At 29.5% G+C, this 26793-nt stretch overlaps 5 protein-coding genes across 9 annotated transcripts; 3 read left to right on the forward strand and 2 right to left on the reverse strand.

The window, feature by feature from the left end:
* The first annotated feature begins 545 nt into the window (after positions 1-545).
* Positions 546-7069, forward strand: EMC1 (ER membrane protein complex subunit 1). Of its 3 annotated transcripts, XM_087404078.1 has the most exons (16): positions 546-971; positions 1139-1254; positions 1534-1717; positions 1977-2030; positions 2325-2480; positions 2617-2953; positions 3042-3345; positions 4009-4029; positions 4609-4781; positions 4848-5009; positions 5098-5382; positions 5467-5662; positions 5741-5938; positions 6237-6362; positions 6478-6705; positions 6791-7069. In XM_087404078.1, the coding sequence occupies exons 1-16, from the start codon at positions 832-834 to the stop codon at positions 6949-6951; spliced, it is 2841 nt and encodes a 946-aa protein (XP_087260204.1). In that variant the 5' UTR covers positions 546-831; the 3' UTR covers positions 6952-7069. The 3 variants fall into 3 exon arrangements, with proteins under 3 accessions (XP_087260204.1, XP_011054863.1, XP_087260205.1); XM_011056561.2 differs by lacking the exon at positions 1977-2030; XM_087404079.1 differs by lacking the exon at positions 4009-4029 and having other exon boundaries at positions 548-971.
* Positions 7070-8171: 1102 nt separating this feature from the next.
* On the reverse strand, positions 8172-14274 carry Tti1 (Telo2 interacting protein 1). The gene is made up of 13 exons (XM_011056558.2): positions 13575-14274; positions 13292-13428; positions 13042-13219; positions 12392-12569; positions 11948-12279; positions 11647-11858; positions 11128-11523; positions 10816-11055; positions 10202-10747; positions 9834-10134; positions 9513-9741; positions 9307-9441; positions 8172-9213 (listed from the first exon to the last, which is right to left on the reverse strand). Exons 1-13 carry the CDS (start codon positions 13760-13762, stop codon positions 9130-9132), a joined length of 3156 nt encoding a protein of 1051 aa, XP_011054860.1. The 5' UTR covers positions 13763-14274; the 3' UTR covers positions 8172-9129.
* Positions 14275-14293: 19 nt separating this feature from the next.
* LOC105146365 (uncharacterized) lies at positions 14294-18649 on the forward strand. 3 transcript variants are annotated; one of them, XM_087404085.1, is made up of 12 exons: positions 14294-14575; positions 14675-14795; positions 15239-15403; positions 15494-15792; positions 15889-16008; positions 16147-16290; positions 16511-16917; positions 17045-17228; positions 17322-17463; positions 17601-17907; positions 17987-18125; positions 18278-18649. In XM_087404085.1, exons 1-12 carry the CDS (start codon positions 14438-14440, stop codon positions 18329-18331), a joined length of 2220 nt encoding a protein of 739 aa, XP_087260211.1. In that variant the 5' UTR covers positions 14294-14437; the 3' UTR covers positions 18332-18649. The 3 variants fall into 3 exon arrangements, with proteins under 3 accessions (XP_087260211.1, XP_087260210.1, XP_011054862.1); XM_087404084.1 differs by having other exon boundaries at positions 18289-18649; XM_011056560.2 differs by having other exon boundaries at positions 15518-15792; positions 18289-18649.
* Positions 18650-18909: 260 nt separating this feature from the next.
* Positions 18910-21809, forward strand: RpL5 (ribosomal protein L5). Its single transcript, XM_011056557.2, has 6 exons — positions 18910-19064; positions 19723-19908; positions 20060-20194; positions 20392-20594; positions 21114-21291; positions 21535-21809. The coding sequence occupies exons 1-6, from the start codon at positions 19062-19064 to the stop codon at positions 21721-21723; spliced, it is 894 nt and encodes a 297-aa protein (XP_011054859.1). The 5' UTR covers positions 18910-19061; the 3' UTR covers positions 21724-21809.
* A 327-nt stretch (positions 21810-22136) lies between these two features.
* LOC105146417 (mitochondrial-processing peptidase subunit alpha) lies at positions 22137-26444 on the reverse strand. Its single transcript, XM_087404090.1, has 11 exons — positions 25920-26444; positions 25513-25766; positions 25148-25227; positions 24655-24840; positions 24417-24509; positions 24122-24294; positions 23769-23880; positions 23468-23676; positions 23057-23222; positions 22829-22961; positions 22137-22751 (listed from the first exon to the last, which is right to left on the reverse strand). Exons 1-11 carry the CDS (start codon positions 25955-25957, stop codon positions 22573-22575), a joined length of 1623 nt encoding a protein of 540 aa, XP_087260216.1. The 5' UTR covers positions 25958-26444; the 3' UTR covers positions 22137-22572.
* Between the last annotated feature and the right edge of the window lie 349 nt (positions 26445-26793).

Consider the following 26793-nt stretch of genomic DNA (forward strand, 5'->3'; position numbering starts at 1 on the left):
TTTATAATCAAAAATAATAAACGTTCCTGTTATTTAATTAACAAATTCGCCGCATCATTCCGACAATTCACAAATTGTCTATTTTATTTTATTTTATGTAAACAAATATTTAATAATAATATTGTCATGTTATTTAACAAAATGTATATATATATATATATACTGTTTCATTGCCAAAGTTGATTATATTGTCATTATATTTAGATATTTTCTATTCGTTTAATGCGTACTAATCTAGAGTATGAATGGCCGAATTTACTATTAGAGATCATTCTACGCACACCCTGTATATTTACGCACGTGAGGATCGAAATAGCACAGGGCACCTCAGCGTTGCTAGCCAGCCCTAGATCTGCCACGTGTTAGATGAAGACGGTATAGCCTACCTGATTCTATCTATCTTCGTCCATTGCGTATGTATGTACAGTGCAGTAGATTAATTCGTGTAGCATAGTAGTAGTCTGACTTATCGACCCCATTTAAATTACATTGAGTTGATAAAAGATTGTTACGACGACCCAGCGAATTGATGTACTGTACTATACACGCGTGGAGGGGGTTAAGCATATGAAACGTCGGCAGACGTCGGAGACAAGGCAGGACAATCCGCGACGAGAGGTGACCGATGCGGGGTGCGTTCGTGTGCAACGTCGTCTGTCGTTGTCCATGCTATAAGCGCTGTAGCACATCGGTCGGTGGGTGGCACGTACATACATACATGCATAAGCGAAGTGGCGTAGAACGTAGGGCGTAGAGCGACTGTGTGTGAAGGGGGTGAGCGCTGCGTCGCGGATACTCTCTCGCGCGCTTGCCGGAGCGCTCGTCATCGCCATGGCTCCATGCGCGTGGTCCTTCCGTAGGAACCTCAACCGGTTCCTCGATGTACCGATCCTGCAGTGTTTGATCGTGCTGATCGGCCTTTTTAATCTCTCCCTGTGCCTCTACGAGGACCAAGTCGGCAAATTCGATTGGTAAGTGATCGAAGCAACCTCTAAATAATGCAGAGAGGAGAGAGTAAGAATGAGAGTGAGAGAGAGCATCGTGGGAATATTATCATGAGGACCGATATATCCGATTTCCTGTATGTCACCCCCGGGGTGCTGTGCGGATGAATTAATCGTTACGCGGGATTTTTCAGGAGGCAGAACTACGTCGGAAAAATTAAATTCGCCAGCTTCGATACGGTGTCTACGGCGAAGAAGATTATCATCGCCACCGAGGAGAACGTTATTGCTGCGCTTAATCTGAAATCTGGTAAATAAAAGTATTTACAATGTCTCCTTTTTTTTCCTTATTTTTTGCATGTTACTTGTACGTACGTGCTTTTTATTTCCAGTTTCTTTAATTGTCTTTTTATTGCTATTTATATTTGTCCATTTAACGATAATTATAATGATTAAGCACATTTTCGTGCATACCAATATTATAAATTAAACATTATTCCATTGCAAGTATTGTTATGTACTAAGAATTATAATTTATTAGGTCACAAAATAAATGTATTATTAATTATATTTATGATGTAACTTGAAGGCCAAATATTATGGAGGCGAGTGCTAGAAAAAGGTTATGGCGGACGAATCAGAACTCTAGGAGGTGTCGCGGATGGAGACTTGATATCCGTGAGCGGCGGTGTTCCAGCCATCGTTCGCGCCTGGGATTTAGCGACCGGGCATATACTTAACGAATGGCCAATAGCTGAGCCAAATAGCGACAGGTTTGTATAAAAATATTGAATTTATTAAAACAATATATTATTGCAAAATTCTATTTTAATAATGTTAAGAAGAAGATCTACAAATTACTATTACTTGTAAACTACATCTTTAATAATGAAATAATGTAAGGGATTTGTTGTGTTTCTAAATATTGTGTACTATACGAAGTTAGGGACATACCCTTAATTATCTCTTAAAAGCTGTTGCAAACTTGATATGCTGAAGATTTATGTAAAATATAATTCATTGCTTTTACAGACTTGCATCTCCGTTTATATCGTTTTCTACATTGGGCTTGTATTCTGCTGACAGGTCTTCTCATTTTTATTCAAAGCACAGTCAATGTTTTGTACACCTAGTTTTGTAATTTTATGCTGTTGTAAATTAGGTTGCTTAAATTCAGCAATTCGTATTTTTATTCATATAATTATCACCATGTCGAATAACACACATACACACACAAAATAAGGAATAAATATTTGAAGGTTTTTTGTTGTGATATAAAATTAATATCTTTCTGATTGTACAAAGCGCGCTATGGAGATATTTTGATGTGTTAAATATTTATTTGGAGCATATAATTGACAGATACAATTTGTTTTTCAGGATAAAAGATGTAAAGTGGCATATCAAAGATGGAACGTTGCATCATATATTACCTATTTACAATAGTGGAGTAGAAGTAACATCTTATGACAGTAAGACTGGAGAAAAATTAAAAACTCGGAGAGTTTCCGCACCATTTATAAGTCGAGAAACGGAGTAAGTGATTTTAGATTGAAATTATTTTTTCTTCTGTATATCAAGTTTATACATGAAATTTATTTATATTATATGTTATTAGTTTCATAAAAATATTATCCATTTTGATATTTAAAATAGTTCTATTTTTATTTAGATGTGTTTTAGCAGCTCCATATTTAGCATGTTTGAAGGGAGACAGTTCCTTAGCTGTAGTATTATTAGTACATCTATTCGATACTAATGCACAGTCACAATCAGTTACAATAAATACAATATTTGGAGCTGGCGCCCAAGGGCCATATAAATTAGAATCTGTACTTGGAGAGGGACCTGTAATTTCTATTAATGCCGATAACGATCAGAGAAAGCGAATTTTAGTTATCGGAGAATTTCCGACTCCTATACAGAGAGACATCGCTGGTGATGCAACTCTTTATGTTGTCTCTGTTGACAATGAGAAAATACTTTTGGAAACAACATATAAAAATGGAGTAAACATTGAAACATGTGTTCTTTTCTGTTTCTAAAGAGATTTATTAATTTAATTTTTTTACAAATTTCCTATTATTTTACTTGTAGAAAATAGAGATAACAGCGACGAATCTGTTATCGTCTACAGCTATACCTGATTTATCGGTTACTCTGACTCATGCTTCTATACAATCACCAACCATAATGGCATCTGTTTGCCCACGGCAAACGAAAGGGATAACATGTCGTCATTTATTATCCTCGCAAGATCACAGCATTGCACTGTTGCAACACAATAAATTAGTATGGACAAGGGAGGAAGCACTTGCCAGTATTGTAGCCGTTGAAATTATGGAATTGCCTATGTCTGACAGGGATCAAGCTATCGAAACGGAATTCGATCAGAAAGAGAGTAAGTAAGAGTATTTATATATAAATATTGAATATAAAAATTTATAAATTAAGAAAAGAATTTTGAAAAGAATTTTTTTATTTCTTATTGAATTTAATTGAATATTTTTTACATAATATTTCATATCATAACTGTTGATATAAATAAATCTTACATATTTCTTTTGTTACTGAATAAAGGATATACTAGAAATAAGATAATAAACCTTTGCTAAATAATTATTGTAATATGTCAAATGTATAAAACATAACTCTTACACTTTCAAGATATAACTTACATTTTCCTAAGTATATCAAGGCCAGTATTCATAGTCCATTCTTATTTCAAGACGTTTTAAGTAATCTCTTAAGATGCTAATACTGCTTCGTAATTGACTTATGACATTTTAAGATATTTAACATGATTTTAAATATAAGAACCAATTATATATATTAAATTACACTTAATTTTTTAAAATTCTTATCGGATGATAAGATGTCTTCTGTGCACAATTACATATAATATTATTTGAAAGCTATGAAAAAGCTTATGTATTGTTTTAATTAATAACACTCGTATATATTAAAGCGATATATTGTTTATTGGCACAACACAATTCAATTTCTAATAACAATCTACCTAAGTTATATTAATTAACTCTCTTTTGTGAATGGCTGCTGACAGGTATTGATGTAGACAGTTCATGTAAGTAGTGGAGCAGGAAGGCTGGTTTTAATGCAGTACTTTGTGTTATTGCTATTTACGAATTTATTTGCATGTTATAACATTTGCGATGTATAGGCTCCTAAAGATATTGGAAGATGAACGCGTATATACGTGTGATTATCTAGAATACCTTAAAGATAATATAATTATTATATATATCTAATATATTACTACATATATATATACCTGCATGACATATTGCAAGAAATAAAATATCCATATTTGGATATTTGTTATGGTTGAGTTTAGATATAATGAAGTATCGTTGATGCAAATAATGTAGCAATTTCGCTGATACATGATAACCAGCTGCGTAAAATGCATGAAAATATTTTTATGACTTCTACAATCATCATATGTATATGTAAAGTCATTAAACCTGAAATGAAAAAATTTTCATAACGCAATACAATAGCTTATAATAATTATAGCATATACAAATTTGCTATTATTCTCTTAGACGTCTAATTTTTTATATCCTTCCTGTATTATCCAATCCACAGATTTCAATACAGTCTTTATGTGTTTTCTAATATATGTTGCTATATTTTTAAACAGGGGACGTTCTAAGTATGTTTCTTCGAAGGATTACTTCACAGATTAACCAAGCCAGAGCATTCTTTCAAACAATACTGGATTTGGTACCTCAACAATCCAATCAACGTATTGATCTGGTGCAAGATAAATTTGGCTTGCACAAAATGATCGTAGCCGTTACATCCGCTGGAAAGGTATGACTTCATGTAAATTATCAAACAGCTCATATTACAAATTGTTATATTCTAAACTATCTGCAGCTGTACGGTATCGAAACTAGAAAAGGCGAAATTATTTGGCAATTCAGGCTACCTAATATCCGTGGTTTCACAAAACTGTCTAATACGATGATTTTGTATGTACAAAGAGGCAGCAGACATTTTCCTCATCCACCTCAATGTGCATTATTAGCAGAAGACAAGGTAAATATTTATATATTAGATTCAATGGTAAATATAATAAGTTTACACTTCATATTGAACTTGATATTGCTTTTATGCCATGCAATAGGAAACTGGAGAAGGTGTTATATATACATTTAATCCGATTACCGGACAGTCATTGGACGGACTAGTGAAACTTGGTTACAAAATAAAACAGTCTATGTTATTACACGTAGCGACTGACGACTTTTTACGTGGTATCCTCATTCTTGATGTACGAGATAAAGTTCATGTTTATCCCGATAGCGCTACCGCGGTTGCAGCCTCACTCGGGAAAAATATATATCTCTTTACTGCTGATCAAACGACAGGAATATTATCCGGTTTCTCTCTTTCATATAGTACAACTCAGGTTTGTTTCATGTAGACATATATTTAGCATATAGATCAATTTCGTTATATCAATAAATCTTAATCATTTTAATGATTGGTGCAGGAACTAATTGCCCATAAAGTATGGGAGTTGTTGCTGTCACCGAGAAACCAAAGAATAACGCAAGTTGTAGTGAAAAATCCGATAGAACGTGTGCATTCTCAAGGAAGAGTTTTAAGTGATAGATCAGTATTGTATAAATACATTAATCCTAATTTAGTGGCTATAGTGACAGAAGGTATTGGACATGCCCATAAAAGTGAGTATGTCTTTGACTATTATCGTGCAAGTTTATATTATTTATAGAAAATACATTTAACACTTTCTCATTTTACAGATACGCTTAATTTATATCTATTAGACGTAGTATCTGGGGCTATGATTTTTTCTATTACGCACAAAAGAGTACGTGGTCCAATCCATATAGTGCACTCGGAAAATTGGTTGGTATATAGCTATTTTAATGAGAAAGGACGTAGAACAGAAATCGCTACGTTAGAGCTTTATGAAGGAAAGATACAAAGCAACACCACAGGTGAACGCCATTTTCAAACCCTACATTTGTATCACAGAAAAGAAGTCAATTAATTATGTCTGTTGGTTCGGTGACTACTTTAAGATCGAAAGAAATTGTGGTCTTTTCAAGGGGATCACATATCTTATAAAATATCATATAAGGATATCGTCGACATAGTTTTTATTTTCAACTGAAATTTTAATACTAAACAATTAGAATTCTTATCAAATTAATTTTGAATATTGATTATTTTTTTCCAAGATCAAATATATTTATATCATCAATTTAATAATATAACGATTGTTGAATATTTCAGTGTTCTCTTCTTTAGCAACGACAAAATTACCAATTGTAGAAAGACAAGCTTTCATTTTTCCGGCATCTATAGAATATATGCAAGAAACAATCACAGAAAAGGGTATCACTAGCAAACATATAATAGGTATGTAAAATTACGGTTCGATAAATTGAAAAGAAAATCCAATTTCAATTATCTGAATATGTTGAAATATAAATTAAATACGCACACATTTAATTATGATATTATATTTCCACAGTCGCTTTAGCCAATGGTGGAATATTAGAGTTGCCGTGGATGATGGTAGATCCACGACGGCCTATTAACCCTGAAATGCGAGAAGAAGGAGTAATACCGTATATGCCAGAGATTCCAGTTCATATGGATGCTATTATTAATTATAATCAAAGCGTTTCTAGAGTTATGGGTATTCATACTAGTCCCAGTGGCCTTGAAAGTACTTGTTTAGTTTTTGTACATGGTCTTGGTAAGTATAAATACATTAAGTATTTGATTTTAAACTCGTATTTTCATAAATGACTTTTCACACAAAATTATTATAATATTTGTAGATCTGTTTTATACAAGGGTGGCACCATCTAAAACATTCGATGTTCTAAAGGAGGACTTTGATTATTATCTTATTGTGATAGTACTCGCGGCGCTGTTGATCTCATCGTACGTCACGAAAAAATTAGCATCCCAAAAAGCTCAAAAACAAGCATGGAAATGATGCCTCGTTTTTCTAGAATTGTGTAATATTTATGAATCTGTTCACTATAGGCAAAAATTTTTCCTAAGAATAACTTGTAAGATATACTGTTTTATAAATAGCTAATTTTAAAACACAAGGTAATTATTTATACTTTATTATCTTACCTAAAAATTTTTCAATCTTAAATCCTAAAAAAAAATATAATATGTATATTTTACTTTATTCATCTGGAACAGAACGCACATATGCGATTATGAATCAAATCTTTTAAAGTGTGATGTATGTACGATGCGAAAATAGATCACGAGCATTGATCATTAAATTACATTAGAATATGCTCAAAAATAATTTCTCTAATGTTCAGCAATTTCTTTAAAAGATAAAAGATCTCTTTCATTAACTGATATTTTTGGTACAAATCAAAGTAAGAATTGACAACTTTTAGATACTAATTTGAATAAAATTATATTTCCAATATATTTTGGGCATTGAAATATTAGTAAATATGATACTGATAAACAATGCTAAATGGAGATAGATATTTGTTTGATAAAAACGCAAAAAAATGTGATTGTCATATTGAATATGATAGTCTAATTAACAAATGAATATTATTAAAATAAGATAGATGTAATAAGAATAGATTGAGCATTCTTATGAAATTGTTATCGATTTAAAAAGAGTGAGATAGCTGGAGTCATATCGCTTTCTCTTATTTTCTTTTTGAAGTGTCGAGATGAAAAGAAATGCTGTTCGATTCTTTTTAATGGAACACAGATGCTAAAATCAGGGAATGTGTAATCTGTATTTATTATGTTTGTGTGAAATCATTTCATTGTCATGATTCCAAAATATAAGCTAGAATTTGTGATATTGTGTATATTTTGCATCTTTCTTTATAACGGTATATCACATGTAACAAGTTTATGCATTTTACATATTTATATATTTTAAATTCCTTACAAAGTGTCTTATGACAAATTTTCTTTAGAACATCATACAAGATTTACAAGAAATATATAAAAAAATGTGATTTTTAAAATATATTTTTCTTATTGCTTAATTGAAAAAAAATATATATATTAGGTGTTGGAATTAATTCGTAGCGTTTTACAAGTGATGGGAAGTACTTTCATTAATGTATTTTTTAATGCTCATGTGAAATAAATAACATTCTTTCATTAAAAACGCTACGAATTAATTCCAACACCTAATATATATATATATATATACACATATATATCTTCAAATAAGTTTTAATTTCTCATTAATTCATTATTTACATTATTTTAATTTTACATAATTTTAAAAATTAAAATTAAAATTAAAAATACTTCAAGATAGCAAGTTGAAAAAGATTATATCAATTATTTGCATTTATATGTGCATTTTTCTTATTTGAAATAGTAGACTAGAGAAGAGTTGTCAGACTAGAGAAATGTTGCAAGAATTTCAAACTTTTTGTTTTGAAAGCTAATTAGTAATTTAATTAGCATTTCTCAATTTTTAAATCAAACAAAAAAAATTTGGCATGTATAAAAAATATTGAAATTAATATATATTGAGTTGATGAATTGGTATATACGTATACTGAATTGAGGAATCAATATATAATATTTATATGAGGTGTGTATGTGCGTGTGTGTATGTGTGTTTGTTTGTGTGAAATATTCGTTATTACATATATGTTAAAATTAATTTGGAACTGGAAAAGTTGTAAATACTATATATCTATATGTAAGGTATGTATACGTATGTATGTGTACAATATTATATATATATATATGTATGTATATATATATATATATAATATAAACATACACATACATACTAGAGCACCTTAACACATTTTTGTTTTATAATGTATCGCTTTGTAGATAGTAAAAAAGGTATAATTATATGTAAGTTATTGTAAAATGTGGAAAAAATTATAAAATGTTAGAATTATATATAAATAAAAATTTTCTGTCACAAATTTTCTTCATTCTCTCTACTTAGAATTTATATTATAAATATACATAAATATTCAAATAATGTGAATAAATCCAGCAATCTATTTGTTTTCTACTTAATTAATTAATATTAATATGAAAATATTTTTTATTACTTTAATATAAAGGTATTTTGTAATTTAATGACATTGTTGTTTGAAGATCTTTGAATTCTTAAATCATTTTTCGTATATTTTTGATATATTCAATAGTGAATATTCTGTTGAATATATGTAACGATTTCGTTTACATTTTTGTAATATTCGTTTGACGGAGAAACATCTGGAATCTGAAAAGTAAAATAACATAATACATTATACAGAACTAGATTTTAATTTATTACTAGATATTAATTGTATTTCATAATTAAGTGATAACATACCAGCAGATGTTTCATATCAAATGTTGCATCAGACTCTATTCGTGCAACTTTTGAATTCCAGATACTAAGACATTTCACCCACGCGATATCTCCATTATAATCAGCAATATCTTTGTACAATTTTACACAGCACGCCTTTTAAACAACAAATAGTTAAAGATTTAAGTGTATGCAAAAATACATAATACATTCTATTTTCATTTTACCTGTAATGTACTATGTTGACGTGCACTAAGATATAATTGTGTATTACTTAATATTTGCCACAATTCATGTTCACGTAATTTCAGGAGCCTCGCGATTATTCCCAATGTAGATAACAATTCGTATTGGGATTTGTAAGTTTGTGTGAATTTGTAAACGTTTACTGAGCTCTTATTAATACTTTCTTTAGAGAACTTAATCAAGAATTGAAATACAGATGGTAATACCTCTCTATAAAAGATCAATCATGGCATTACAATACATTCGGTGTGTGTTAATTACTTTTTTGTAATATATTCGATGAAATGCGCAAGATATTTTACCGTAGAGTTCTGCTTCTGATGAAGTCATTCGAAATGTTGGCGAGTACATGCAAAAGTTGCCATGCGTGATTAATGACAAGTACATTTTCATCATGAAATCTGTCGATCAGTGGATGCCATAATTGATGCACAAGAGGCAGTAGTTCATCTTCCCACTCAACTAGTATCGGTAAACCTTCTTGAAGCGTTTGCATTGCCATCAGTGATTTTTGTACATCCTTCATAGGTAGAAAGTGTATACAACGTTTCATAACTTCTATGATTATCTTTATATGAGTTGGTAACTTTTTATCTGATTTATCTAGAATATATAATAACTAATGAATCAACTTTGCGACTTACAAAATATATATAAAAATTCCTATTACCTTCTACACTGGGATCTGAGTAATCTTCGTTTATTTCTTCTGGTAACTCAGTATTCAGTACATTTACGTCTGATTCTATCTCCTCAAAATCATCCTCTATTTTTTCATCAATTTTCTTTGCATTATAGTATTCTAACAAAGAAAGAATAATTGTTTCTGAAGAATTACTTGTTCGTATATCTTCTTTTATTACTTTTATATCATCCCAATTTATTAATGTTTTTATACATATGATAAATGTATAAAATATCTTCAAGAACGAATAAGTGTCTTTTTGGCGATAAGGAGTACTTAATTGCCTAAGTACATCTTCTATAATTCCCTTTAGGTGCGGCAAAAAATCCATTCTGCTGTACTTCATAACAACTTTGATAACATCAAATACGCCAGGATTACGATTTATTTGGCGTAATTTCATTATAATGTGATAAGAAAAATAATCTACGTTAGCACGTAGCAGATCACCGATCGTCTTATGTTGTTGTGTTTCGGCGACATTTTCAAGAGTACGCACTCCAATATAACTGATTAAACTGTTCCCACTACCTAAAAATTATCCCTAATTTTTATTCATTTGTAAAAAAATTTGAATTCTTTCACTGTTAATGACATACCTGCTCTTTCAATAATTAAATACAAAGTTTTTAGAAGATATCTATCAAAGTCATATTGTAAATTTTGTGCTATAAGACCTAATCCTTCGGTCAAAAAGCAACATTGCACTATATTGCTCTGTGCTTGCACCAAAGGAGTATCTTCAGTTACTTCTGTAGGCAAATACCATACTTCCTGTGTTGTGTAAAAATCTACGATTTCTTTATATAAATATGAAGAAGATGAATCTTTAACAGAAGCTAAAAAAATTGATATTAATGAGCTTATATTAGTAAATACTTCTTCAAATACGTATGTATTGTTTGTGTTACCTAAGATCCAATTAAGTAGCAAACTCAGTTCCTTTCTGTGTTGTGATACATCCATCATAAGTTCGAGAATAGTATCGATTAATATTCTCAAATCCCCAAATTCTCGAAGCAACTTGCATATTGTAATAAGTTTCTCTTTACACAAGTTACTCTTAATAAACTTAAATTGTCTCCACGAATCTGATCCATAAAAATATGCAGGATCATCTAAATCTTTTACATTTACTGTCTGAAGAAGAGACACGTTGTTGCAATCTATGATCATAATGTATACAAGAGCTAAAAGCAATCTTTGCATGTGAGCTTGGGATCTCATAATATGAGGCAATCTTTGCGTTCCAAATAATCTTAAATATCCAGCAAATTGATTCAAGTATACTAATTGTTCGTTATCATCTAAAAAATATAGAATGGATACATGGTTTTGCGATTTCCATATATTTATGTTAAAAATTATATTATGTTCACTAATATGAAATAAAAAACTTTTAATTTCAGACAGTAAGAGAAAAATCTTACTTGATCGTCTAATAATTGTGGGCAATTTTGTAAGTAAGCTGTAAAACTTATCTTCCAATAAATCGATTAATGATTTCATATCATGATTTTGCATGTAGTTTTCACTTATTGTATACAGCACATTATGCGCTTTTTCACTAACTTCTATAGATTCGTCTTCAGACAGAGAAATCAAATAATCTATTAGTGTCATAATATTTGGTTTCATATTCCTACATAAAATATATATATACATTTATTTAATAATATTATAAAAACGTAGAAAAAAGAATAAATAGAAACAAAAAAGAGAATTTTTTACCTGCGACAATTTTCAAGTATAAGTCTAATACTTTCAACTAATTCTTTCTTAACTTTGTAGTGTGAATGGCTCCTAACTTGGTCTAATAATTTTATACAAGAACCAAGCTTAATAGCCACAGCTTCGAGCCATTCTTTATTTCTTGTAGCTCCCTTTAGATTATGTTCTATGTCGCATTTTCCATTATATTTCACACTATGTGATATGTCAGTGGATATATTGCAACCTTTTTTTATAAGTGTTTCTATAGATAATGTGTCTTCTTCAGCATCTTCTTCATCCTTATCATGGACCACAAGAGATATAATTCTCCCCCATGCTCGAATTGCTATCTATATTTGTACAATATAATTGTATAATATTTAATTATTATATAATTTAAATAATCTTTTTCTATTAAAGTGTTTTAAAAATAGTTCAATATATATAAGAATCATATATTACCATCGTAATTTTGTGATTCTGAATTTCATCTCCCATTGCTATTTCCTGTAATCCACCGATAATACCAGGAAAAAATGTCATGACAGTATTTGCTACTTGATCTTGTATAATAATATCAGATTTATTCATCTCATCATCAATATGACACAAAGCCATTACTGCATCTAATCCAGCTAATCTAATAATTAATTTGAATCAATGCTTATATATTTTAAAGTAGTACAGTATAAAACTAAAATGCTGGATAGCTCAATACTAGAGCAGTGAAACAAAAGATGAATATGATTTCCATGCTATCCCTTCATATGTTATTATAAATTTTTTAAGTGGAAAATATTCCACTGTAATAAAAATAAAATAATAAAGATATAAATTTAATCCAAAAGTTTAATTAAAATTAAACAAATTGTATTATGATGTTTTTTGAAGAATATAATCTTCCAAGCAGTAATGATAATTAAAAATAATTTTAAAAACAATTTTCCAAAGTAGAAATTGAAAATGAGTAAACTGATAAGGAGTTTACACAATTCCTTTGTATAAAAATTGCAACTGTAACAAAATCAGTTGAAAGCATTGACCCATCCAGAGTTGCAATATGCTAAAACTTAATAAAACTAAAATAATGCCAATGTCTTTTAAATACTTACTTTACAGAATATGACTTTTCGGTCCTTGCAATTGTTAGGCACAAAAATATTCCTTGACCAAGCTGCAGTATATTTTCTTTAGTATAAACTGATTCTATCACATCAGAATTGCTTTGGTAGATAAGATCTTTAATACATAAAGCTACTGCTTCCTTAAGTTCCTCATGAAATAAAATTACTGTTAAATTCAAATAATTAGATTAGTGCTAATTATTATGACATTTATTGACATACTTCAGTACATACGTACCTTGATTTGGCTGCTTTTTGTCAAAAATCTGGATTAGTAGAGATCCATAAATGTTAAAAAAAATTTTCAATTTTGTAATTCTAGTTTTTCGTATTATAACTCTCATAGTTCTTATCAATTCCTCTTTCACAGTCATGCTGTAAAATATATTATATATAATGTAAATATATTTTAGATTATATATTCGTTGTCTATATGGTTTGCGAGAATGCATATCGTATATATAATCTATTTCTTTTATTACACATATATTATAAGTTATTAAAAAAAAATACTAAATTACCTTGTATTGCTTTGCAAGATGGTGATAATAGGAATTAAACAGTATGCTGATAAATCATGCATTGTTTTATCGGGAATATTACTAGCTACTTCTGCGATTCTACATGCGTAATCCTTACTCGGATTTTTTATTAAGTTATCGCAGCAAGACTTTAGTTCGAGAAAAATCTGCATATTAAATCGCTCCATTTTGACATAAATGTTAAATTGCTTCTTTCTAATAACAATACATTTGCATGTCCATTACAATATACTTGTTCTTGCGAGATCACAGCACAATGTTGAAGAACTCTTGAATCAATTAATAATACTTTTTCTTTTTATACATATTAAGTGTATAATTTTTAAAATTTGATAATTTCTCTTTAGTTTGTTTCAAGATAGTCCTTGTATATTCATTCATTCACTGATCTCTACATATTCCTTCACATTTTTACAGATTTTGATTCCACTTGTGCCATGGATTTTACCTTCTCCTTCGTTTTCTTTTAATAGATTTCCGACCCTTAAGATCACGACACGTACCTCAAAATTTATAACTTCAAAATTTGCAACCAGGATTTTATATAAAAGTCTGTTTAGGGTCTATTTTTGCAGTTGCAGTTGTTACAGGTTATAGTATTATATTGTATTTACATATACTTTCTGCACTTTGCTTTTTAGCCAACTTATTGTTCTCTTTTTCTCTCCAACTATATATCTAAATATACAATATATCTATTTTCTTGAAGTGCAGAAGGTACGATGTAGTGCAACTACAAAGAATAGAACCACTATTCCATGCTGGTGCACTCCATACCACACATGTGACATTTGAATTGTATAAAAATACGGTATAAATATTTCATCTGATGACATTTAAAGATGCCGATTTTGGCATTGGATGTAAAAACGGTAAAATTAATTACCACTACACAAATAATAACATCCGTGTACGCCGTAGTAAAAGAATTAATAGAAAATGCAATCGATGCCGATGCAGACAATATCGAAATTAACCTTGTACGTCAACCAATATATTATAATATAGTATATTTATATATTTGCATAATGTTTTTTAAAGAAATGTATTATATTCATGTGCTTTTATGTACTTTTCAGGTAGATAATGGTACATCTTTAATAGAGGTGAAGGATAATGGATATGGCATATCTAAGAAGGATGCACCATACATGGCATTACCTTCCTATACGTCTAAAATAGCAAATTTTGAAGATCTAGGTAACGCTTGCAATCCAATCTACAACAGTCTAATTCCCATCGAAGCATTAATTCATACTTAATGAGACTTAGAATCAACAAAAGTTTTTTTTTTTAGAATCAAAATTTAAATCGATGGAAATGCATTGATTACACTTATTTCACTCCTGCTACAAGGACCGCGTTCCACTTAACGCTCGCATTGCTCATAAGCATTGTTTGTCCTTGTTTAATATTCGATAAACGACAAGGATGAAATGATTCCACAAGCGATGAGAGTGTTAAGTGGAATGTATCCTAGATCTCTACTTCTAATGGAAACAGCACACTATATCGAAATGAAACTGAATTAAGAACTTCGATAGGAATTAGACTAATATTTTAGTTTATGGGAATGTTTTTAGACTACAGTGTAGTCATAGCAATGAAGCAAATTCTTATATCTCTAATCTCATCACTTCTAGATGCATTACGAACATTTGGATTTAGAGGAGAAGCGCTTAGCGCAGTATGTGCAGTAGCAGAAGTTACTATTATAACAAAAACAGAAGAGGATAATGTTGGAACTTCATATGTAATGAATAATGATGGACAAGTTGTAAACTGTGAATCTTGTCATAGAACTATAGGTAAAAAAATAACTTATCAGTTCTTAAACTTTTGTAAGATATGTCATGATATACATGATTATAATACTTTAACACATGTATTCTTAAAAGATGCACTGATTTATTGTATATTAGGCACTACAGTACAAGTAAGAAATTTATTTAAACAAGTGCCTGTGAGGAGACAAATAATTACGAATACGAAGAAAGCTAATCAGACTATCAAATTATTAGAGACCCTAATGCAATGTTTTGGGATATGTAAACCAAATGTACGAATTCAGTTTAGAGTGAATAATAATATTACGTTTACAAAACCAAGTTTAAATAATATCAGAGAAGCTGTAAATCATATACTTGGCAGAAAAATTATGTCTAACATGGAATGGATTGAGTCTAAAGATGCAGAGGTATATTCTTGAAATTGTTTGAAAAATTATTAGTATCCAATTAAGGAAAATCTAGTTAATAATTCTTTTATGATTTATATCTTCATTATTTTTTAGTTCACTCTGCAATTAATGTTGCCTTCAAAAAAGATACAAGATTTATCAGAAATTTCTCATCCTGATTTACACTATATTCTTGTAAATAATAGGCCTGTTAAGCATAAGGCTCTTGAAAAGGTATGCAAACATTATTATGTTTAAACTCAAGTAAAAAGTGAATTTTTGTACCAATCTCGTTGCATGTAAATATAAATAATATAGTCTTTATATTTATTATAATATAGTAAAAAAGTAAATATATTTTTATACATATAGCTAACAAATGGTCTGATATTAGAATATTTTGAACAAGAGTCATATAGAAAGAAAATAATATTTCTTGTGTATATTATTTTGAGCCCAATGGACATTGACGTCAATCTAGAACCAAATAAAGATGCAATTCTTTTCAAAGATCAAGTAAGATTAAAAATTTAGATCACATTGTATTTAATATTAAATGAGGATATATTTTTTTCATAAAGCAATTATAATAATCATGTAAATTACTTATAATACGTAAAGTGTAATATAAAATACGTAAAGTGATAGTTAGATAAAAATCTTCAATTCAAAGCTTTAAAAAATGTAAAACAAAATACACATATAAATGTTACAAATTATATAATTGACATTGTAGAATAAAGTCCTTAATGCTGTAGATAAATATATAAGAAAATTCTATGGACTTAAAGCTACAGAGATTGCTGAACAAAACGTGTCGTTAGACACATCTGTCTGTTATGAGGATTATGCATCTAATCCGAATGAAAATATTGCTGACACCGAATGGCCTGCATGCAAAAAACGAAAAATACAAGAAAGAGTTATTCAAGAAAATATTGTCAAAGAGAAATCAATACTTAATAACAGTAACGAATGTAAAAAATCTTCTCAAAATGAGCAACAGAATGATAATCAGACTCATAATCAGGAACATCATGAAGATGCATTGGCTTTAACAACTCATATACAATCACCGAATTTGAGCGATTCTGATGATTCAAATGATACCTTTTCTATCACAACAGTGATTAAGGATAAAGCGTTAGTATATAGAATACTGTTAATTAATATGTGAATTTTTTTATGTTCTTGATTTTTCATATTACTATATCAATATTATAATATTTAGAAGTTATGGATAACTACATAAATATTAATGTAATTACAGAGCAGATGAAAGATTAACTTTAAGTCAATTGCCTATAGTAGATCTTGGTGAAGATTTTGACTTTATAGAAGAAATTGAAAACTCTAATATTTTTATGAACAAAAATGATAGAAAAGAAAATATCCAAGAAAAAGAGAAAATTACAATGGAAACATGGAGTAAAGGACAGATCACTGGACTTAAGGTGAAATTCTAATAATGGTAGAATATTTATTAATCTTAATTTAATTTTATTATAGAATTATAGTACAATTAATACTATTATCAAATACAACAGGGTGGTACAGATATAAAATCGGATATTGCTACTGAAAAATCAATTGACAACTTAAATAATAAACTTGATGAAACATTGGAATCAGATAGAGCACATGTTGATCATAAAGATCTTAATTTTTTAAAACATGTTAGATTACAAGGTATAATTGTGCCATGGTTCAAATTATTTATATATTGCTTGTATACATATAATAATTATATTGTAATAAAAGTGCATAGTAAATAAAATAGGTATATAAAGTACTTAAAGTTATAATAATAACTATCTTGTATTTAGTTGCAAAAGAAAATCCTACATTAACTGCAGCCCAAACTGCAAGAAAAATTACCGACTTTTGGAAGCAATTGTCATCCGAAGAACGTGGTTATTATCGCGATATTGCACAAGAAGAAGAAAAGGAACATAAAACATACGAAAAACCTGAGGGAAAAGTCGATGCAAATAAAGTAGTCTCAGGGAGAAATAAGAACAGACTTTTACAATTGTTTGAGAAAATGAAAAACGCAAAAAATGAGAGAAAAGAAAACTTAAATATGAGGACAATAGTACCTTGGATCATCGACAGAGCTAAAATAATCACAAGGTTGAGCTTATTAAGGGGTAAATGATAATGTAAGATCGTTTATTTTATGTACTAATATACTTTATTGATTAATTTGCAGATCAGATTTTGAAAGTGAACACATAATAGGTCGATTGACACCGAACTTATGGATTGCTACAATTTGTGAACAGATGTGGGTTGTAGATATTACTGGTCTGATCAAAGGTTTGAAAGTTACCGATATCGATGCAAATAAGGTACTTATTAAATATTTATTGTTATTTTCCACGAAAATTATACTGTATAAAAACATATAAATTATTTCTCTATGCTATTATTATTATTATTATTATTATTATTATTATTATTATTATTATTATTATTATTATTATTATTATTATTATATTAGCACTATTTCAGATTGATGCCAAGAGAATCGAACATCTTCTCAAGCAATGGTTAGTAGAACGAGATGATATGTCAGTGATGCATTCTATATACAAATTCGCGAAAAAGGTGTAGACATTCATATTATTATTGCAATTCATATAAGATATTTTTTTTTAAGTTATTTAACTAGATAATTTTATAACGTCTTTATGTCATATTTTATGTACGTACAATACGTTTAATATGCAAAACACAATCTTGATGATTATTAGACATAATTGAGGCAAAAGCATAATTTGTATAATTCTACAATTGTATACACAGCAGATAATAAAATATATATGTACAAATGATGAATAAAGTAAAAATCATAAAAATAAGCTGTAACAAATATATGGTTTTTAAGAATTAATTCCTATTGTTTAGTACATTAATTGCATATTTATGTAGCAAATATTATAGAAATAATTCCAATTGCTAATTCTTTAATTGCTAGAAGCAATATTTTGAATTTTCAGTTACTGATTGAATAATTAATGATTTACATATATGATTACGTGATTTTATGAATTTTTAATTTAAGGCGCCAATTTTACTCATCACTTTGTTATCGCCGACCTCCGTTGACTCCGATTGTCGCTAATATCGCTGTATTGAATTGAGGGAGTGTCGGAGTTGTCCGATCATACGCCATTTTGTTACATTTTCCTTGATCTTCCCTGCTCTGCTCCATTCTTTCCTTTCCGCCTTCGTTACCGTGCGAATTGTTTCGGGGATTAAGTTTTTCATATAATTTTAACATAATGGTAAGTTACTTCTTTTCAATATAACATTTATTTGCTAAAATAAACTGTAATATACAGAAATAATTAATTGAAAACCAACGAGAAAGCGAGATGCTTATTTTTCGGAAAGATTCACTTGTCGCATGGTTAAAACGGTTAGAACGAACGCCTATCGAGAAATCTGCACATGTTTTTTTATGTAGAGTTAATACTATTTATTTAATATTCATATATTTAAAGATCATATTTTCGTACTTTTTATGAATATTTTTATCTTATATGATAGAGATTATATTTTTACACATAATTAGAAACTTTTTTTTATCTGAACTTGGAGCATTGTCGATATTTCCTCTTTTTCTCTCTATATTGAAAAAAAAAGAAAAGAAATGAATTATGCAAGAAGTTCTATAAAGAACAGACCTAAAATTAATTACGAACATAATATTGAATTTTATTTTAATTTAATTACACTGCAAATATGTGCTTATTAAAGAGAGATAAATAATGTGAATATTGAACATACATAAATTTTCTATGATGAAATCTTCAGCTCACTTTGATACAGAAATGAAAAGAAAACCTTTTTACCCTGTTAACTTATTCTGAATACAGTAGAAAAGCAACTTGAAACATTTGATCTTCATTCTTGTTTTAACAGTTACATGATCTTTTATAGGGTTTTGTCAAAGTAGTTAAGAATAAGCAGTACTTCAAACGGTATCAAGTTAAGTTCAAGAGGCGTCGCGAAGGAAAGACTGATTATTATGCTCGTAAGCGACTGACTATTCAGGACAAGAATAAGTACAATACACCTAAGTATAGGTTGATTGTACGTTTGTCCAACAAGGATATTACATGTCAGGTAATTTGAAATAATATACTTAAATTCAATTACAATTGAACAAATACTTGATTGGTTGGAAATAGCATTTTAGTTATAATTTTTATGTAATATATATTAAATTTATGTAAAGATAATTGTAATTAATGATTAATGACATATATTACACAAGGTTGCCTACTCAAGAATTGAAGGGGATAGGATTGTATGTGCTGCTTACAGCCATGAACTTCCTAAATATGGAGTTAAAGTTGGTCTTACTAACTATGCATCTGCTTATTGCACCGGTTTGCTCCTGGCTAGGAGAGTAAGTAATCTTTTTTTCTTTTTCCTTTGTTTTTTTATATATTACTAACATGATGATCTACTCAGCTCGCTTTGATGTTTCTATGAAGAAAAAACACGATTCCCTGTTGTATATTCTGATTAGCAAAAACTAACAAATAATGTTTGTATAAAATAATATCAATAATTCTAATCAAATATGAAACTTTTTTTTTATAGCTTCTTAAGAAGCTGGGATTGGACTCTTTATATGTAGGTACTACAGAAGTGACTGGCGATGAGTACAATGTCGAGGAATTAGACGATGGCCCAGGTGCATTTAGATGTTATCTGGACACCGGATTAATGCGTACCACGACAGGCGCCCGAGTTTTCGGTGCTATGAAAGGCGCGGTTGATGGTGGTCTCAATATCCCTCATAGGTAAAAAATTTTGAGTACTATTGCTATTTTTTAAATATATATTTGTGCAAATAATATTTGAAATTATTTGAGCTTGCTTTGATGTTTCTATGAACACGATTGTTCCTTGTTATATATCCCAATAGCAAAAACTATTAAATATTTGTATAAAATAATATCGATTGTTGTAATGAAACAGGGAATTTTTTAAGAAGTTAGGATTATTTATATATTTTAATATTTATTTTATTAATTTAATAATTTAAACTTCAAACATCTTTTTATTCTTATAAATAAAATTAAATAAAACAGTTATTAATGTCAATTCTGTACAATTGCTTGATAACATATGTAAATGCATATTAGTTTATGACATGTGTATTTTGTAAGTTTTGAAATTTATTTTTATCTTTTTTTTTGTGTTTGATACAATGATTACTATAAAATTGCAAAATAAGATTAGTATTTTAATATGATTTTTCAAAAATACATAATTTATTATTTCAGCTGCGCTTGAATAATTTCTATTTTGTTTTATAGTACCAAGAGATTCCCTGGCTATGATGGCGAATCAAAAACGTTCAATGCAGATGTGCATCGACAACACATATTCGCTCAACATGTTGCAAACTATATGAGAACTTTAGAAGAGGAGGATGATGAAGCTTTCAAGAGGCAGTTTTCACAATATATTAAGAATGGCATCTCTGCGAATGATGTAAGTAATTGCAATGCAATAGTGAATATATCTACAACTTTAATACATACGTCCAATTAAAAATTGCTGTTTAGACTATTCAAGTCTACGTAGCGTCGCGATTGGACAATAGTAATTTTCATTGGTTGTTAAATGATAAATGCATATATAAATGCGTTTATTAAAATCAACCTATGTTACATATATACATGTTATTACATGAATATAGGTAATTGAGATAATATAAAAAAACTTTTTTAATAGATCGAGAATATATATAAGAAGGCCCACGAAGCCATTAGAGCTAACCCTGAACACACAAAAGTCACGAGAGAGAAGCCAGTTATCAAGAAGAGATGGAATCGCGCGAAATTGTCATTGTCCGAGAGGAAAAATCGCGTTGCCCAAAAGAAGGCATCTTTCCTCAAGACCTTGGAGGAAGCAGAGGTGTAATCATTCGTTCAGGATCGTCTTTTCAATGTATACACAAATTTATGTGTATTGATCGATCAAGAATAAAAGAAACTATACAAAAAAAATCTGAATCTATCTGAATCTGAACTATACAAAAAAATGAATCTGTTAATTATAATTGCGCGTATATAATTTATACAAATAATATTTATTTGTAATAATTTACCAAAATACAAGTTGACTTCTTAATCAGAAATTTTTTTTTGTAAGCTTTAATTTTGTGGTATATTGAAACTTCAATTATTTTAACACCCATCTGTGATTTCGCCACATAAGATCCATTATTGAACATAACGCCATAATTAGCGCGAGATTACTCTTGTGTATCTTGCATTACGCTTCTGGTTAATGGCATAGTCTACTTTCTCTCATGCTGTCAAATGACAAACGGATTATTTTGTATGTCTAATTTATTAATTTTTTTCATTTTTATACATATACAAAATCTGTATATACATAAGGAATATTTTGCATATTATATATTATTTCAAATCTTCGATAATATTAGGTGTTGGAATTAATTCGTAGCGTTTTACAAGTGATGGGAAGTACTTTCATTAATGTATTTTTTAATACTCATGTGAAATAAATAACATTCTTTCATTAAAAACGCTACGAATTAATTCCAACAACTAATACTATTTTTTTTAATACACAATTTTAATAATATAATAATAAAATTCAATTATTTTAGTAATTTCGTATTGTATTTTCAAGATTTAACTTAATTTAAAATTGAATGTTCGATGTTTTTTATTAATATACAACTGGATATGAATAAGTGACATTTATTTAAGATGAGAAGACTGGAATATCTTATGCAAGATTTTAACGAAAAAGTGATAATCTGCTACGAGAACCAGGTAACCGACCTTGCGCATTAAGTAAGCCGTTTTGAATATCCACCATGGAAGGTATAGTCTTCACTTCACCGCGTGCCGCTAAGCAAGGTGCTGATTTCAATAAACGTCGCGCTACTCTGTTGATGTCATCTTTAGATATTCCATCTGCAAGCATTATATTTTTTTGTGAATTAAAAATTGGAATTTTGTTATTAAATTGTAATAAACTTTATAGAACTTACCAATAGCTTGTATGAAATATTCTGGCCGTTTCCTAGTACCAGTCGCTAGGACTTGTCTACCAATGTCTTCAAATACAACGGGCCGTTGTTCTAGATTCATAAGCAGCATCGATTGCAATTGTTTCTTGGCTCTCTACACAAAAGATAAAATTCCAAAATGTAATCAATATATGTATAAAATATAATTAATATTAATAAACGATTCAGAAATGTGAATCAATATCATACTGCTAATTCGCTATCAGAGATTCCGCTTGTCATGGTGACCATCTCGTGTACAATTACTTCCACCATATCCTTCACGTGAGACGGTGTGCATGAAGCGTGAATACAAAATAGACCAGTGTCTGCATAAGCATGATTGTATGCAGTTGCACTGTATAACCAATGATATCTACAATATAATTTTCTTGATGTAGTTCTCAATTAAAAATTTCAAAAAGTACAAGTATGATAAATCTATTATTTGTATATTTCTGTATGAATATAAATCATAAATTTACTCTTTTTTCGTAACATTTTAATTACTTAAGTTAATAGGAAAAGATATAAAAAGATATACAGTGAAAAGATATAATTGCTTTATATTATATAAAAACCTCTTTTTTTATAAAACATTAATAATAACATAAATCTTACCTATTCAACACATTGGTGTACAAACGCGTGTACATGCCCTTTCCAGGACCACCAGCACTAAAACTGCCACCGCCTCCCATCATCATATTTAGTACACACATAGCAACAAAATCTGGATCTTGATGAGAACAGCCTTCTAAACCTATTGCAATGTGTGATAATTCAGGCAAGCCACTGGGTCCAGCATAAATTGGCACATTACATTCCTCCTATTAAAGATAACACACATCAATTATTTATTTTCTCCAATTCTGCAACAAAAATAAAATTATTTTAATATACTTTATATGAGTGATCATACCAAAACATATCCTCCAGTATATTGTGCGATGGACACATCGACAGTATTTGCATTATTTGGGAAAATAAGATCAGGTTGTTCCTCCCAGATAGATTTTTGATCTACAAAATATCTAAATCAAAGATATTATTATTGTATAAACAAAAAATTTCAAAAAATGTTTATAACACTATATCAATATATCGTGGATAACAATAATATTAAAATCTTATACTAAAAAATCTATCTTATAAAATATTTATAAATTACTTAAATTCTTATAAATATATTTTTAAATCAATTTATAAGCATTAAATTACTTAAATTATTTAACTAAATAAATTTGTCATCTATAGAAAATTTATGGCTATTACTTAGTAACGGCGTGGATCAGGTCATCATGTTCAATACCAACTCCAGCAATTACCATTCTATTTGGTACATAATGATGCTTGAGATACGTATGTAAAGTTTTTCTATCAATTTTTTCAATATTCTTTTCTGGACAGATCTTGGGTAAACCTAATGTGTTGTGCTTATATGCAGCCTACCAATATAATATATACATATAATTACATCTTTTTTTCCTTTACAATAAGAAAATACACTTATAATTTCACTAGGAAATACTAGAAATGTGTATTTAAAAAACTATTACTTTAAACTCACAGAATGAATCATGTCCATTAATATAGACTCTTGTTCTGGCCTGGTGTGTAAAGATTCCAATTCAAAATGTACTGTTTGTTTAGCTATTTGTACCTGGAAACAATTTATTTTCATATAAATACACACACACACACGCACACAAAAGACAAATGTTTCAGAGTTTGTTGCTAATGATATATAGTTTAATTAAATAACATGATACAATATTTTTTTGTAGAATATTGTACATTATACTTACTTCTTCCTCTGTAATTTGAGGTCTTAAGACAACATCACTCAAAATTTGAGTTACTATATCTAATCCACGACGTTCTGCCGATGCTGCGTAGACAAATGTGTCACGAGATGCTTGACAGTCACATATACCACCATGCTTTTCTAATGCCAGCATTATCTTATCCTTGCTGTCAAATGTGTTTGTAGACTGTAACAATTAACACAGTATAATTTTTTATATATTTGTGACTTACTATGAATTAAGAAAGATTATGAATAATAGAATATAGAATATCTATTAATAGGTGTAAATTATTGAATAAACTATACTCTGTGTGTGTGTGTGTGTGTGCGTGCGTGCGTGCGTGCGTGCGTGCGTGCGTGCGTGCGTGCGTGCGTGCGTGCGTGCGTGCGTGCGTGCGTGCGTGCGTGCGCGCGCGCGTATATAGATCAAAAATTTTTGGTACTTATTATATACTACAATATGAATAATACTTGTGATGAAAGAATCTTACACCAAATGCTAACTTTTCAAGAAAGTGCGAGATGCCATTGGGATATGCCACTTCATATCGTGGACCCGAATCAATAAGGACTGAAAATTAAAATAATATAATATTAATAATAATAATATAATATAATAATTAAATTAAAATAATATAATAATTTGTTTATTACGTACACACATACACACACAAATCTAATAAGTATTAGTGTTTTTGACTTTAATAGGTTTGCATCAATCTAGGATTAATGTTCTATTAATAATTGACATTACATGCTCTATCAATAATAGAGCATATAACATCATTAATATAATCCAAGTTAGTGCAAATTCACTACAGTTGAAAACGCTATATCCAAATCATACTCAACTTACCACCTATAGTACAAAATTGTCCAAATCGATTTTCAGATGCAACTTTCAAACCATTTGGTAAAACAGTGATGTGCGTTATTTGATGCTCCTCTTTCGCAGTCGAATAAATAGCTTTTGGTAAATTCGGGATGGATTCTGTCAATGGTGGAAATGATGTAACGATTTTCTTATGATTCTCCTTTAAATCAAGAGGTATTTTTTGGGAGGAAAAGTTACATCTTTGCCAGGCATTGAGATATTGTGAGCGAGTTGAGCTAAAAAATAAAAAGCAAAATATATATAATGAATTTTCTGTGGAGAATATAAATGTATTTCATTCGTATTTTTTTTTCTCTATTAGAAGGATAAGATCAAGTTTGTATATCTAATTTTTCGCAAATAATTTGAGATCATGTTATCATACTTACCTTTTTTTAAGCGAAATAATTAAAGGTCTTTGCAACATTCTCGAGAGTATTTTGTCAATTTGGAGAGATATGTATCATACAGATGTAATTCTAACTGCCGAAAGCTACAGAATATTATTAGAGATGTGCTTGAGACACAATAAAAATACAGATGTATTTGCAGAAAGAAAAGAATGACAGCGAATCTCGATAGAATCTTTCACGTTCTCTCATACAACGGATTTACAAGCGAGAATACGTAAGCACATTTGATAACGATACATCTCGTTAATATATATAGATAAAATTTCAGCTTTATGAAATAATAGGTTAGATTTTCTTGATTTGTTCTTTTGATAAATGTAAGTACATTCGGAAAAACGCTATTAATGTCATTCTCTCCTTGACTAATCGCAGTTTGCTGTTCAGCACAATTGACCAATTACAGTTGATATTTAGGATCACTTTGACTAATTAACTTTGATTGACGCCATCGATGGTTAATCCATTAGAATTGGCCAATCGCAGCAGAATAACAAATGTAATTTTGGATTGCTAGCAGGGTTGCCATTCAGGAATTACGTCTAGATAACTCTAGGATGCATTTTTGCTATAATATACGTAACGTAACCTATAGCTCAGAGTTATTTGGACGTAATTCCTGGATTAGAATCTTGCCACTTACATCTTGCGATGCTGATAATAGTCAACCGGCTTTGAAATTGACCAATCACACTGTTATTTCGCTTGACGATATGATTGGTCAATTCCAATAAATCAAATCCAATGGAAATGCTCCTATTGCATTTTTCACTGAAAAAATTAGTGCAAGACTTGGTGTACATTGAGTGCAATTGAATGCAAATCAATTTATATTGTATATTTTCAGTGTTAA

This window comes from Acromyrmex echinatior, chromosome 3, assembly GCF_024713525.1.
Source record: "Acromyrmex echinatior isolate Ae372 chromosome 3, ASM2471352v2, whole genome shotgun sequence".
In the NCBI taxonomy this organism is placed as follows: Eukaryota; Metazoa; Arthropoda; class Insecta; order Hymenoptera; family Formicidae; genus Acromyrmex; species Acromyrmex echinatior.

What these genes read in the sequence shown, in the direction of transcription:
- EMC1 (XM_087404078.1), top strand. Translation starts at nt 832, where the DNA reads ATGGCTCCATGCGCGTGGTCCTTCCGTAGGAACCTCAACCGGTTCCTC. An exon ending in TGCGCTTAATCTGAAATCTG is followed by an intron (nt 1,255 to 1,533) that starts GTAAATAAAAGT and finishes TGTAACTTGAAG; the next exon opens with GCCAAATATTATGGAGGCGA. An exon ending in GGAATTCGATCAGAAAGAGA is followed by an intron (nt 3,346 to 4,008) that starts GTAAGTAAGAGT and finishes GGCTGCTGACAG; the next exon opens with GTATTGATGTAGACAGTTCA.
- Tti1 (XM_011056558.2), bottom strand. Translation starts at nt 13,762, where the DNA reads ATGGAGCGATTTAATATGCAGATTTTTCTCGAACTAAAGTCTTGCTGC. An exon ending in ATCTTGCAAAGCAATACAAG is followed by an intron (nt 13,429 to 13,574) that starts GTAATTTAGTAT and finishes TATATTTTACAG; the next exon opens with CATGACTGTGAAAGAGGAAT. An exon ending in AGAATCACAAAATTACGATG is followed by an intron (nt 12,280 to 12,391) that starts GTAATATATGAT and finishes GTACAAATATAG; the next exon opens with ATAGCAATTCGAGCATGGGG.
- LOC105146365 (XM_087404084.1), top strand. Translation starts at nt 14,438, where the DNA reads ATGCCGATTTTGGCATTGGATGTAAAAACGGTAAAATTAATTACCACT. An exon ending in GACAGATCACTGGACTTAAG is followed by an intron (nt 17,229 to 17,321) that starts GTGAAATTCTAA and finishes CAAATACAACAG; the next exon opens with GGTGGTACAGATATAAAATC. An exon ending in AAAACATGTTAGATTACAAG is followed by an intron (nt 17,464 to 17,600) that starts GTATAATTGTGC and finishes TCTTGTATTTAG; the next exon opens with TTGCAAAAGAAAATCCTACA.
- RpL5 (XM_011056557.2), top strand. An exon ending in ACAAGGATATTACATGTCAG is followed by an intron (nt 19,909 to 20,059) that starts GTAATTTGAAAT and finishes ATATTACACAAG; the next exon opens with GTTGCCTACTCAAGAATTGA. An exon ending in ATGGCATCTCTGCGAATGAT is followed by an intron (nt 21,292 to 21,534) that starts GTAAGTAATTGC and finishes CTTTTTTAATAG; the next exon opens with ATCGAGAATATATATAAGAA.
- LOC105146417 (XM_087404090.1), bottom strand. Translation starts at nt 25,957, where the DNA reads ATGTTGCAAAGACCTTTAATTATTTCGCTTAAAAAAAG. An exon ending in ACAATTTTGTACTATAGGTG is followed by an intron (nt 25,228 to 25,512) that starts GTAAGTTGAGTA and finishes TTTAATTTTCAG; the next exon opens with TCCTTATTGATTCGGGTCCA. An exon ending in CTGATCCACGCCGTTACTAA is followed by an intron (nt 23,881 to 24,121) that starts GTAATAGCCATA and finishes TCTTTGATTTAG; the next exon opens with ATATTTTGTAGATCAAAAAT.